Source organism: Cricetulus griseus (genome assembly GCF_003668045.3).
Source record: "Cricetulus griseus strain 17A/GY chromosome 1 unlocalized genomic scaffold, alternate assembly CriGri-PICRH-1.0 chr1_1, whole genome shotgun sequence".
Classification (NCBI taxonomy): domain Eukaryota; kingdom Metazoa; phylum Chordata; class Mammalia; order Rodentia; family Cricetidae; genus Cricetulus; species Cricetulus griseus.
Window position 1 is genome coordinate 134,811,494 of NW_023276807.1, and position 14,745 is coordinate 134,826,238.

Sequence of the window (14,745 nt, forward strand, 5' to 3'; positions counted from 1 at the left end):
CCACATTCATCACAAGGTCCACAGTCATCAACTTTCGCCAGGAAGTTGTTTGGCAAGGCTCCTCTAGCCAAAGGTTAAAGGACAGGCAGTCCCCAGATGCTCCTCTGGGAACAGGTCTGTGGTCAGCCAGTCACTCTTGGACCTTGCTTAACCTCCAATTTCTGCTGCTCCCTGGTTTTGTGACTTTAGTCAAGTCATTCTCCCATGACCACAGACAGTCCAGTCTCAGGTCTCTGGTGAGATGAGTTTTCTTTTTGTATTCTAGAATTATTGTTATTATTATTATTACTTAGCAAACAGCTTCAGGGATGGGGTAAGGACTGGATCCCACACTTATGAGGCCCTTGGTTGGGTACTTTTGTTTCTCACATTCAGGGAACCTCCATAGGGAATGCTATAATGTGGCCTTGAGCCACAAGCTCCGTAGCTCTTCCTCCTAAGCAGCAGGCCTTCGTGGAAACCTCACACACTGCTCTTGGGCAGCTCCCACTCATTCCCATTCACTCTTTGGCAAGCCATTCACGAGGCTCTGTGTCTTGGCTTTCTTTTCATCTCCCAGTTTCCTACTGGCATTCTTCAGAGTGGTTTGTTTCCTTTGTCTTCCTTACAGTCAAGAGTGTCTTTTAGATCCTGCACCACTAGGTGGCAGGTCCTCTCTTCATGCCTTTGCTCTGGTCCATAAACCTTTCCAAGCTTTGAAAGGAGACTTCTTGCATTTTTCCTTAAGTTGTTCCAAGAAATCAACAGGGACCACCAGGCAAGAGTGCTCCAGCCACAGTGAGATTAAGGCTGGTGTAGGTGATGCTGCCGGGCTAAACTGTACAAAAACACTTGGCGAACACTGCTAATCATTATTCCATAAGATCTGGACTGACTCTTGGCTATGTTCACATTCTAACACCTAAAGCTACGTGATAATTACCCGTGGCAATGATCACAGAGAAGCAGAGCCCTAGCTTGGCAAGAACTCCTCTTTCTATCCAAATGATTCCATTTTGAAGCAAAAATAATCTCAATCCCAGGAGAGAGGTGTATTTTTCTCTCTTCAGCACTTCAACGACATGTGTTGATTAAAAACATCTTAGAATCTCTTCTGTTTTGGAGGCCAGGGGAACCCAAGCTGCTGACACATGTTCCACGAGACACTGTGTGATGGGCTGGATGTAAAAAGCTACTGGAATAGCACTTGCACAGTGTGTCAGCCTGGACAAGCTCACGTCCCCTTGCAGCTTTTGTGTGGTGGCTGGCTTCCTGATCAGTGCCATGTCTTCTGGGCAACATGGGGTAGAGCTCCTTTGGCAGCACGAAGCCGTTTTCTGAGACAATGAACAGGGTGGAATAAAGCCTGTTTGGCTGGCATCCTCTCTGACCTAGGGACTGACCCTTTCCCTAACCTAGTGGACCCTTCTGCTACAGCTGCTGAAGGACTTTCTGGCCCCAGCAGTCAGAACACTGATTTCTTTTCTTTTCTTTTCTTTTCTTTTCTTTTCTTTTCTTTTCTTTTCTTTTCTTTTCTTTCTTTCTTCCTTCCTTCCTTTCTTTTTTTTTTTTTTTAGGATCTGCACCTCCAGTTTTTAAAGATCCTGTCAGTTTGGAATCAAAATTGCTTGTTGGAAGATTTAAGTTTTAGCCATGAGTTTGTTACTCAGAGTCAAGTCCAAGAATTTGAATGGGTGATTAAATTCCCCGTTTTTTGCTAGATAATGATTGGTTTGGATCAAAGTAATGAGACTCAGTTTCCTGGGTGACTGCAAGTATTTCTGAAGGCAATTACAAAAGAGGAGTTATAAAACACTGTGTGAAAGTCTGCACCAATGAATAAACAGCCTGCCAAGGGGACTACTTTGAAGACTGGCGTTAATGTAGATGTGTTAGATCGCATTATTATAAGGGCAAGCCTGGAAGAATGGTTCATCGAGCCTACCTTTTACAGCAGAATAAATAAATGCCACTCACTTCACACATAATTATAGGCTAGAATGAAATGAGAAAATAAATAACCAAGCAGAAAAGAGAAACCAGCGTAAACTGCAGATGCTGTAATAATATCTCAAACCACTGAAATGACTGCAGGGCCACCACTAAGAAATTGCCTCTGGAGGATCACCCCCTTGTCATTTACTGGAACAACAATGAGAATATAATGTGACTATATCAAATAGTTAAGAGGAAATGAAATAATCTATTTTGTGAGATTTGCTTCAGAATATTAATTGTACAGAGAGCACAGGTGGGATGAAACTGGCCTAGAGCATACACTGTTAAAATTACTGACAGGAACATCTGCTGGTTCTGCTTACACTTAAACTTTCCAAAGTAAGTTTTTTTAAAAAAAGAGAAAAATAGGGGTATACACAGTTCTTGAAAATAAGCAGACCTTATGATTACATGGGTGTTGAAAGTAAAAGGTGTTTTTTCTCTCTAATCCTTTCAATATTTATAGTACCAATTTAGATAATGGTTTTTAATAGAAAGGAATTAGTCTGTAAGGTTCACTCAAGTTGATGTTCTGGGCAACGATAGGAAAACAATGCCAATTTTGGAGTAAGTGAGCACATACTGGGAAGCCATTATCTCTACAAACCATCTATATTAATATATTTTAGAGAATTTCAGCTTTCATCCAATATTTAATAGCTAAAGAGTATATTTGAAAGGGTCGATGTATTATAAACTTGCCTTTAGAACCAAATATAAATACATTGTCTACACATGTGGATTTTCTTGACATTTTTGTACTGAGTGCCATTTCATGCGGGACGATTAAACGTAGGCAGCTCCAAGCTTGTTATGTGGCCTTCAGTCAACTTCTCATTGCCAGATGAAGCTGCCAAGCAGGCATTAAGGAGATGACTTCCAGAGTTTCAGTGACAGAGTCTTCCAGACTCTCATTGGAGGAGCAGCAACACGGAGACACTGTCCGACACCCGGAGCACAGGGCTCCATCTAGACCATATTTGGTCTTGGTTTCCTCAGCCACATGAGACCAGTTAGATGAGGCAGGGAAAATGCCTGGCTTTTGAAAGTACGGAGTCACATGTGAAGCTCCAAGCTACCTTTCCTCCACTCAGCCAAATGGTAGCCCTTCTACTTGCCCTTCCTTAGAAACTTCAGCAACTTTTCTGAACTACATTTCAGTTAGGAAAACACTAAGTGAAACAGGGAGGAGAGGGACTTGAAATGCAAAGCTATCCCGTGCTCCAAAGAAACACAAGTCCTTAAAGTCCACAGGTGTGTGATGTAATGAACACTCTTTGTAATCAGGCTCAGCTGGGCTCAAGGCTGGCTCCCTTGTCTGTAGGTTGTACTCTTAGGCAGATTGCTTACTGGCTTCGCCATCTAAATTCTATGAACTTGAAAACAATCATGTCAAATATATGATGAGGAGTAAGGGCCACCAGTGCTAGTCTTCCAGTTAGTCAGTTAATCTTCAAAGTTTCCCACTGAGGTTAGTGTTGGTGGTGACCACAATCTTCCAAAGAGGCCACTCCGGCAATCAGTGACCACCTGTTTGAAGGTCAGGTCAGGATCTGAACTTCAGTGGTCAAAATCCAGAGTTCACATGCATGGCCACTCCACACGACCCTACACAGAACCTCACAAAACTGTACTCCCACCTTTGTAAGCCTACAGGTAATTACATTACAGATGGAGGACCCAAACATACATGCTATAAAGGTGACAAGTGTCTTTCCTGGTGTTTATTTTTAAAACACCAAGTAATTAACTACTTTTTGATTCAATGGGAAGTGAAAATATACCATTTATGAAAAAAATGGAATATTTTATTTGAACTCAGATTTCCCCTAAAAGGTATTTTATTTAAAAAAAAATCACTTATGGGCAAGATAAAAATGACACCATCTCTTTCCAACAGTGATTGATGCCTGAAACATTCTCCACTCAAAGTACAATGTTTGAAATGATCTGGGTCAATAATATAACATTTGGAGAAACACATGGTTGAGTTAAGAAAACTGAACCATGTCATGTAGGGAGATGTGTGTATTAGTCCTATACTACCAAATAGGATTTTAAACAAGTAGAATTATGGTGCTATAGGCAAGCAGCAAATGAGAAGACACACAGGTTCCAAAACGCATGAATAGTTTACTCCAGTGGTATCCAAACACAAGTCATGGAGCACCCACAGTAAAAACTGTAACTACAGAATCACAGGACCAAATAATTAGGGGTGTGTCCAACTCTTAGATTGACTGGTCAACTAAAGATAAAATGCTCTGACACATTGAACGATATGAAGAGCCATTTAGCTGTGATGGGTGTGAGAATGTATGGAATTCTGTGTAATGGACATTGATGGGGCCACTTGTCACATGAATTGAAGAGCTGCCTCCATCAGTAGCTGTGGGTATTGGGGGTTAACTAAAAACTCTTATCAAATCTCTACTGAAATAAATTCCAAGTAGGTTGAAAGTTTATTTTGTGACTGGACTCCAATGAACAGTGGAAATATAACTTAATCACAAAGTATATGTAATCCAGATAAATAGAAAAAAGCCCCAATACTCTCAAAAAAATCTTTAAAGAAGTCATAAGTTTTTAAAATTTAATTTGCTACCAAATCATGACAACTCATACAAATAACAAAAAATACTAAATTGCCTTAGATAAAAATGTAAATACATGGATGAAAGGATTTTAAAGTAAAACAAAACAAAATCCCAGAAACTTCCCATAGTAGTGAAATTAAATTTATAATACTCTAGCATTAATAAATCTAAAGTGATGCTAAAGTTGGGATACATGTTGTGAAATTCACAAAGAATCAATAAAAAGTTTTTTAAAAAAAGCTAAAGTGAATTATGCTGCATTTACTGTTAAGTTTCAGGTAGTAGAATTCTAGAACACTTGTGTCTTCATTTCACAGCCTCCGAAGAGACATTAAGATAATGAACAATGTTTTTAAAAGGAAACTAATACTGCTCCAGCATGGCCCAGCATTATCTGTTCAGTAGCTCAGGCAGAAGGGGGCAGTGCTGAACTAAAAACAAAAGCAAGCTTTAAGAGCTATAGGTGAGGGTTCACGGAGTTTTCCCTGCCTGGGCACTTTGGCATGGATCCCTGCAGATTATAGATAAATAATATAAGACTCTAGCAACCTTTAAAGTTTTAGAATATATTTGTGAAGGTTTTTTGATAGAAAAACCAAAGACACTTAACAGAGTTTAAGAAATACACACCACAGAGCCTCATCACTCAACACATGTGAAGACTGCTTCCTGTGCACCCAGGGAAGCCTGTTTAACACAGCAATAGATACAACAGAACCTTTCAAAGAGATCAAAGTACCATGTAGCTTACCATTCATCAGGCGAGCACCCATAATCCTCAGGTTCAGGGACATGGCTTCAAGAGGAAGGACAGAAAGAGAGGGTAAAATAATCACAGAAAGGCTGGAAACATAAAACCATGAATGAGGGAAGTGCTGAGAGGCAGGTTTCTAGAAAGTTAAGAAAATGAACTTTTAGTTGGATCTGGAAGAATGGCAGTTAGTACAGTGAGAAGAACATGAGGATTTATGGTAACCAGGTGGACTTACAAAGGTACTCCTTATCCCAGAATCGACTGAAGCACAGAAGCCAAAATTTAGCAATAAATACGTTCAAACATAGCTGTTTAAACATGCTATAAAGCCAGTAGGAAGTCAATCATTTATATTTATAACCATAGCAGTGTTTTAATGACACAAACATGCTAGTCACCTAGGGCACAATCACAGGGAAAAAAAGATATCGAAGCTTTGACTGCCTTTCGACAATAGCTTCCTAAGGGGGCACGTGAAAGTACAAGTTAACTGTTAATTGTATTTCTTTGATTAAATGGAACCACTGATATTAAAAATGATCCACTCAAGTAATTTTTAATCTTGAAAGATGTTTTCATCAATACTTTAATTTTACCCATGAGCCCATTGAAGCATGGGGAAAGATGTAGTTATTCCAACTTTCATAAAACACCCAAAATACATATCAGGGTAGATTTTCTTATTTCCCAGTTCTTTCATTACACATGATAATTCAGTATTTCCCTCTTTAAATTAGACTTACTGTACCCAGTAGGGTTTAAAATGAATACATGGTTTTTGATGACTATAAAAAGTTGCTGGAACTTACAGAATTCATTAACTCCCTCAATGCCTGCCCACTTTTAACCTAGTCACGACAAGGTCTACTTACAAAACATTACATTTCCTCCAGGGGCAATGTCCTCTCTATTCTAGCAGTCACAATGAAAGGGATCCCTTTAGCCTAGTATTCTTTCCTGTCAAAGGCTTGTGTTTATCGTTTAGGAGTAAGCATTCACCCTGACCATCTTGGGCTGGATTTCCAGGAAAGATGCTGGCCTGTAGCAATGCACTATGGAAATGGGCTCTAGCACCAAGGACAATCACTTGTGATTAACCTCAAAGTTGGGGCTAGAGCCCCTGCACTGTTCAGGAGAGCACTGGTAACGGTCCAAGAAGGAAACACTGGAAGAAGGTCCTGACAGCTTGTATTGGTATTCTACCCTGCTTATACAGAAAATCCTGACAGCTTGCACTGGTATTGTGTCCCTGATCATGGAGAAGGTCCTGACAGCTTGCGCTGGCATTATGCTCTGCTCATAGAGAAGGTCCTGACAGCTTTCACTGGTATTGTGTCCCTGATCATGGAGAAGGTCCTGACAGCTTGCACTGGTATTTTGTCCCTGTTCATTGAGAAGGTCCTGACAGCTTGCATTGCTATTCTGTCCTGCTCATGGTTTCTTTCACACCAGCTCTGGAGCTAGTGCTTCCTAAGTCATGAGGCTTACCACCCCCCCCCCCAGCACAAGGGCTACAGTGCCTGCCCATGAATCTAGTGCAGGCCTGTCAGAAGCTGAGTGCTGTGTAGAGGGTGGTGGACAGCAGGTGGCTTGTTTGTATGATTTGCCATGGATACTATTATATTATAATTAATTAATGCCTATTAACCCCAGTTAGACTGTAAACTCTGGGTGGGAACCATGTAAACTCTGGTTTATTATTAGGTTTCTATTACTTAACAAAGAGCCACCTGCAGAAGGAGGCAGATCAACATTTGTTGTAGGTAAACAAAAGGTCATGTTGGCCACCAGACACATGAGCTAGATATAATCTAGTCCTTAGGGCTAGGTGTATGATAACTGTGCAGATTTTCCTGGTGAATCTCTCCTATCAAACATCCTTCTAAACAAAACCTGCCATGTAAACTATTCACATACTAAAGTTGGTACAGACAGATCATCGTTAAGAATCTCCATCTGTTCTACCAAAAGGGAAAGGGTAAATGATTTAACATTAATCAAAAAGAATTGCTCAGGTTGCTTAATAGATATTTTTTTAAGCCACAGAGAGAGTATAGACTAAATTGCTGACAAGGACAGTATATAAAGTAAACTCTTCAAATCTTCACAGCCACTGAATACAGAAGTACTCATGTATTACGGATACTCAACTGGCTGTGATAACACAGGCATTCCCATAGTGTAACTTGCACACTGATACTTTCCTAAGTGTTTAACAGTATAACTTCTAGATTGTAGCAAGTTAAATTTATACATGATAACAGTTTATGTATATTAATTACAAGTTTCCCATAAGATGACTAAGGAAAAAAAATCCAGTAAATGCAAACATAGGCATCCTTACTACAAAGCTGATTTTTGAGAAATAGTTATTGCTGGCAACTGTGTATAAATCTTTGAATTTCATTTATGAAATTCAAACAGAAAAATTTTGAGGCAAAGCTTAAATGAAACGAGAGGAACTTTGCTAAAATTAAATTCTGAAACATTGGTGTTAAGTACTCTATTCCTACAAAATTTCTGGATACAGAGAACTGGCTACAAACTCCACTGTTGGGAGATTAACAGCCCTTACCTTCTAGCTGATACAATGAGACAGACTTTACTGGGAGGCAGAAGAAGGATTAGCTGTGTGCTTATTTGTTGGCATTTAAAGTGTGTTACTTTCTCTTGTTTTGTCAGTTCCCAAGGATTCAGTGGAGATGAACACTGGGATATCTGTACTAGCTCCTCATATTTAACACAGTTACAGTATAAATGGGAACTGTGTAGGTTCCTGTAACCCATGAGGGTTCAGAGGAAAGCCCATAGTAAGGTTGCTGACTGTGACGGACTCTCCTCTGCGTGTCAGCTGTGGATCAGATATCTAAGGCTATACCCCTGACATAAACATGTGCTCAGTAAAAGTCAGTTTCTCCAAATCCTCAGTATATCACCAACCCTCCAGAATGCCGAGGCTCCAGTAATCTGTAAGGATGAGTGAAACTGGAACTTTTTTTAAAAAGGGGGAGGACCTAGGGTGATCAAAATACATTATATAAAACTCTCAAGGAATTCATATATGAATTTATATATACATAAAATCATACCAAGGGCTATGGGCACTAACACAAATAAATGTACAAGCCCTGTGTGACGCTGGGAAGTAGCTTAACTAGCTGAAGCATGGCTTTCAGCATTCTTGAAAGCATGAAGCTACACCTAAACAGGACCCACTCCCATTATAGTGTTGATCTCTGCAAACAAAGGGACTTCTTTCTGTTCTTACTACCGAACACGTTAGAACTTCCTATCTTGAAAGGACATTAGAGGTTTATTTTATTCAGTTTTATTAAGTTTTACAGAGTTAAGAATATCTGAAAGGGAACTGTCTAGGGTCACAGGAGGGAATCTAATACATCTCTAGAATTCATACCTTATCACTTCACCTCATTCTTAAGAAATGATGTTCTCACAAGGACATTCATTTCATTAACCATCTAATTCACGGGATTGGCACTTTGCTCAAACCCACCCTGTCCTCCCAAACTTGTGCATTATGACGTTATCAACAGCCAGAGAAGCATTCTTCTTCTGCACATATGGCCAGGGGTGATTAAGACCCTGTTCTGAGCACACAAAAAACCCAGAGAGAAGCTGTTCTGCCTCTGGCCTAACCATGTGTAGAGTGTGCAAGCACTTGATGTCAAAGGACGTGACTATAATTGTCCTGCTCCAACGATGGGGGAGAGCTGTTTTGTTGGAGAATTATCAGGCTTCAGATAAAAAGAAAAAAAAATGGAAACTAGAAACCAGTATTCTTCCCAAATCAAAAGCCTGTCTCCGCAGTGTGGAAAAAGCCATCCTATCACTGTATCCACAGGTTGAAGACATTTTGAATCAAACTCTCTCCTGTCCTCAGAAACAAGCCTACCAGTCCCTGCTCCTGTTCGAAGACACTGTACACAGGAATACTAATAAATTTAGTTTAAAATATTTTTAAAATTGAACACCCCTTTTCCATTGACTTGCTGCTTAAAGGTAAAGTATGAATGAAAACAGACGGTGCAAGCCAAACCAAGTAATGTGTTTATGACGTCAATATTTACTTGCTGCACTGAGGTAAGGATAGCTGTAAAATTTGCTAAGGCTAGTGCCACTCAACAAGAACTGAATGGTTTAGGGAAGCACACATATAATAAGAAATAAATTAAATGGATGCCACACCCAATCTGAAGCACAGTAACACTTCTGTTCTCCAGATGTTCATATCTCTACCTCTTTCCCATATCAGAATTTTAGATTGCTCTGTGACTGCAAAGGGGAGACATGATAAAAGATAAAACAAGAGTAATTGTCAAAGCAGCACAGTATTCTTAAGTTAAAGACAGACCATGGCCTCACTGCAGCTTCTTCATACATCTATACTGTACCCCGACTTAGGGCAGAGCAAAGGGCCTTTATCACTAGGCCCAGATGGAGAGCTTACAAAACCCCAAACACTAAGACCTGCCAGTCAGTATCCACCCCATATCATCTCCCGAGGAAAGCAAAACCAGCTGTAAAATACACAATTAATCTACTCCAAAGGAAAAAGAACTGCTTTCTAGATTAAAAAACAAAACAAAACAAAACAAAAACAAAACTCAAACCCTCTTTGTACAAGAAATATTCCAAATGGATGACACCAACCAAATGTGTATGTCATACACCAAGTAACGGGAACACACTCACCCATAAGCCATGCCTGCGATGGTGCACTTCTTAAACTGCATCACATTGCATGTCAGGGTCCCAGTTTTGTCAGAAAATATGTATTTAACCTACAAACAAGTTTAAAATCCTAATTAATATTTCAGGGCTTTAAAATTTCCAACTTGGTGTTTTATGCATATCAGGCAAATACCCACCTATGAGTTATATCCATCCTGCTCAGAAATTTTTTACAGCGGGAGGAAAATGTACTTTTATACTTTCCTTAAAAGTCAACTTTGTTTTACCGTGGGGGTAGAACGGCTGCTAGAGTGGCTTTCAATACAATCTTTAAGGAGCAAGTCAGCTCTTTTAGTATTTCAGTGATCAATTCTTTTATATATGGGAATTATTGTGTATTAGAAAAACTAGAGTCAGAGATAAATCTGCTTCAGGATAATCTGAATTTCTGCAGAAAGTTTTACTGCTGTTTTCAAACATATACAGCACTAAGACCTAAGCAGTATTTCTCAATATAACAGGAAATTCTAGGGTTGGCAATAGCTTGTGCAGTTAACTTCAGATACCGTCTAATTTGGTAAGGAAAAGTATAAACCATTCTAAATACAATTTGAATAGTATGAGTTGGAAAGTGGAGGAGAAAACAAAAGTCCCTTATAGCTAGTAACTATAAATGGCTTATACACACACACACACACACACACACACACACACACACACACACACACACACACACGTCACCTAAGGATGCTTTAGTTAATTAAGGGTGCATGTATGAGATAGACATCACAATACTATACCAATATTATACCGCTTGCCTCCAAAGGCCATAGTTGTTAGCACGTGGAAGTGTATTTTATGATGTTTACATAATGATGACATCACCTGACAATGCACTGCTCAGATCACATCCCTGGTAAGTGATGCAAGGCTGTATGTATTAACGAAGTATGAGTTAAAAATCTAATCCAAATTCCTATTTGACTGGACTCATCCAACTTGTACTTTTCCTTCCTTCTGGATGAAAGTTATGAACAATTCTTTTACTATTCCTATAACTCAAAACCAGCCAATATTTTATAGCTAATCAGAATGACTACTAAGAAACACACCTAGGCTTGCACGGCATCTCGTCTTGAAAGAAAAATCTGCTTTAGTGTCTGAAAACTCCACTGTTACATATGAATACTGTATGTCAGGCATTAACAAATGCATTTATGTGGATTATTCAAACAATGGAAAATGAGGAGATGCTACTTCATCTGAAGTCACCACATAAGGCAGAAATTCTACCAAACCTCACTTCTGATTCAACTGTGTCAGTAAGAGCTTACCTGGCCAAGTTCCTCATTCAGATTAGATGTCCGGGCCATTGCAGCAGTATCTGTGGGCTCATAGTGCATGTCAAGATCCTACAAGTAAGTGACACCCTTGAATACAAGGTACTGGAGGACTGGATCAGCAAAAGACATCACTTTGTTCTTTCATGTTTCACAAGTCACCATTTGACTGCTGAGCTCTGTAACCACTCCAGTTCCTTGCTATCTCGACATGACTCTATGTGACAGTCCTGAAAACTAGTCAGGGGACAATGGTTCACTTTCATTAGAACAGGAGAGTATGGTAATGAGAGCTTGTCTACAGAGTCAGATAGTCCATTTAGTTTCATTCTTCATTTTCAATAAATGTAGGAATTGATTTAACACAATACACATGAAGTGCTCACTAGAGTGATGAGAGGTAGAGTAATTGTTTAATGATGTTTGCTAGAAAGGCAGCTTAATGTTTTCATATACTTAGCTCTTCAAGCAACAGGAAAAGTTATCTAAGCATATCTGGTTGAACTTCCTGATGGGAGATGTCATTCTGTAAATATGTTTATCTTATTGGTTGATAAATAAAACATTGTGGCCAATAGGGCAGCAAGATAGGCAGTTCTAGGAGATGAGGAGGATTCTGGGAGGTGTAGGCAGAGAGTGGTCACTTTGTAGGATGCCAGAGGACCTTTCTCTGGTAAGATAAGACCACGTGGAAATACTTAGATTAATAGAAATGGGTTAATAATTAAGACGAAGATAGCCAATAAGAAGCCCTAGTCATTTGGTCAAACAGTATTATAATTAATATAAGTCTCTGAGTGTTCATTTGGGGCTGACAGGGCTGGCAGGAAAGAATTATCGTAACAACTTCCCAAGCTAAGTTTCTTTTATTACAGGTACTTGACAGTCAACCAAAAGAGGTATAATCTTGTATTTCTTTGAATTTGCATTGCACTCAGTGACCATGAGGTCTGATCCCACTGTCCAACCCCATTATCGAAGAGTTTTTGCAGCAGAATATTGTATTAAAAAGTCAGGGCTGTATAGTTTGTTGGGTTTTACATCTCTACTGTCACTGTTTTTGGACCAGGCTTTGAGTTTCCATGTCATGTTGGAAGACAGACATTTGCCAAGTGAGTCATGTTGAGAGAGGAGAAGAGAGGGCTCTCACATAGATTAATCTGAAAGCCATATGAAATGAAGACCAGCCAGAGGAGAGGAAGGTGTCTGAATCAGGAGGGACAGGCATGACAGAAGAACAGGTGTGACAGGACAGCTGAGGTTGAATGTTTTCAAAGCTATCGTTCAGAAATCCATACTGTATTGTTATATGGACATATAGTTCTTTTGGAGAACTGGCCAGAGCCATAATCCAGGAAATAGTTATTGATCTCATTTCCATCAAAGGAGGGAGCTGGCTTATCAGGGCCATCACAAAGTCTCTGCTAGTTAAGAGGGTGGCTAAAAAAGCAAGAGCCTGCCGGGCATACTCAACACTACCATTTTGTAATTATTCAAAACCAAATTCTAGTTTTTGAAAACTCACACAAAAAATAAGGACTTGAGTAGCCATTTGATCTTCACAGTGCATTTACCTTATTATTTATGTGAATGAGAGCCCTTCATTAACTTCAATTATCTGTATATATGGCTCAATTCTTCAGCACATATTCCCTGTGTAGAGTGAATTATGCCTGCTGCTCATTTCAAATTCCTAAATTACACTGATCTTTTACCAAAGACAAGAAAGAGGCTGACATTTTAGCAATATTACTCACCAGAAGAAGACAATGAATAGCTGTAAATGTATCCTTGGTTATATTTTTAAACTCCAAAATTGTTCATATTAAATGCTTTAAGATGAGTTTGGAACATAAAGTGAAATCAAAATTTCTCAAAACATTCAACTTTTTGGCAAATTATGCCTGAAGATATAATTTACACAAACCCATTAATTTTAACTAAGATAAAACTGAAAGAACAAAATGATATTTGATGAAAAAAAACAGAAAACAGATGTTTAATCCATCTCTCTAACACGTAAAACAACAATATAATAATTCAGAAGGAAAACCATGCACGCTGACGTCATTTATAGTGTCAAAAATGAACTAGATGGAGGAACAAATTCCTCAGTCATGTTGGCAGAAGCACAGCTACGTGCTTGATCGCTTATAAAATTCTTTGCCATGTAAACAGATTTCGGAGTTGCACAAGTATTGCAAGATTTAGGTAAAATACCTTGTCATTGTCATGTTAGTGTCCAGAAATAGAGTTCCAGGAAGTCAAGTGACTAGACAAAGTTGCTTATGTGTTAAATTATGTCACTGAATCTACAAGACAGATATTACAATTCCAAATGCAGGGTCTCTTCCTCTATAGACACTCTGTGTCCCCAAGCAGGTTTCCTGAACTAGACACCAGTTTTCCTCAGGATGTCTGGTGTTATCAATTTGCCTGATTCTGAGCATACCATGTTAAAATTATATTAGGCTTAAAAAAATACTGTCACATAGTCAACAAAAACAACATATAATTAAGACTTAAAAAAAATTTTTTAACCTCCACGGATCAAAAGGCCCTATCAGAGTATATTAAAAAACGAGAGACAAAATACATACTAAGGAAGATGATATATAATACACATTCATACTTACCCAATTTATGAAGTATGCCTGGGTAAACTTTACCACTTCTAATGTAACCAACAAGCTGATGGGAATGAGGTTGTTGAAAAGGATAATGAAAGTCAAGAAGTTTAGTCCAAAATTATTAGCACCACCATCTGTTGGGAAGGAGGAAGAACATCGTTTATAGGTTTGTATCTGCAGCGAGAAAACCTGAGCACCACATCAATTTCCTATATTATATAGCAAGTCTAGACAAACCAAGGAAGACTTTGCTAATAACATATCCTCATTCTCAAACACCTCCTTCAGTGTTGAATCAAAGTTCAGTCATCCCTCTCTCCAGGGTCTCTCAACAGGGATTCAACCAATTCTAGAGTGAAAATATTTGTCTGTACTTAATATGTGTAGACTAATTATTTCTTAAATAATACAGTGTAATAACCACCTACACAGCATATACTTTGCATCATGCATATTAAGTTATCTGGATATGACTTACAGTATATGACAGAATACACAGAGTGCAAAACTGGGTCATTTAAAATAAAAGGCTTGGGCATCTGTCAGGTTATTGACCTTTCCTGATGTCCTTGCACCAAGTTCCAATATGATACAGAAATATAGTTGTATCTGTATTTAGCAGGTTAATCCTATTAAGACCCCCACAGTGCTATTAAAAAGGGAAAGAAACCCAGCATGGTGCCTTTAATCCCAGCACTAGGGAGGCAGAGGCAGGTGGGTCTCTTGCTTGAGTTCCAGGTGAGCCTGGTCTACAG

The 14,745-nt window shown here is 39.0% G+C and overlaps 1 protein-coding gene across 4 annotated transcripts in view; it reads right to left on the reverse strand.

Moving 5' to 3' along the window:
* Atp8a1 (ATPase phospholipid transporting 8A1) overlaps positions 1–14,745 on the reverse strand; it is a 224,491-nt gene that overhangs the window by 131,688 nt on the left and 78,058 nt on the right. For all 4 annotated transcript variants that reach the window (XM_027390824.2, XM_027390823.2, XM_027390822.2 and 1 more), the window contains 3 exons: positions 13,997–14,124; positions 11,355–11,432; positions 10,042–10,130 (listed from right to left, as the gene is read on the reverse strand). In XM_027390824.2, the coding sequence (XP_027246625.1) occupies positions 10,042–10,130; positions 11,355–11,432; positions 13,997–14,124 (295 nt within the window). The remainder of the gene's footprint in view (positions 1–10,041; positions 10,131–11,354; positions 11,433–13,996; positions 14,125–14,745) is intronic.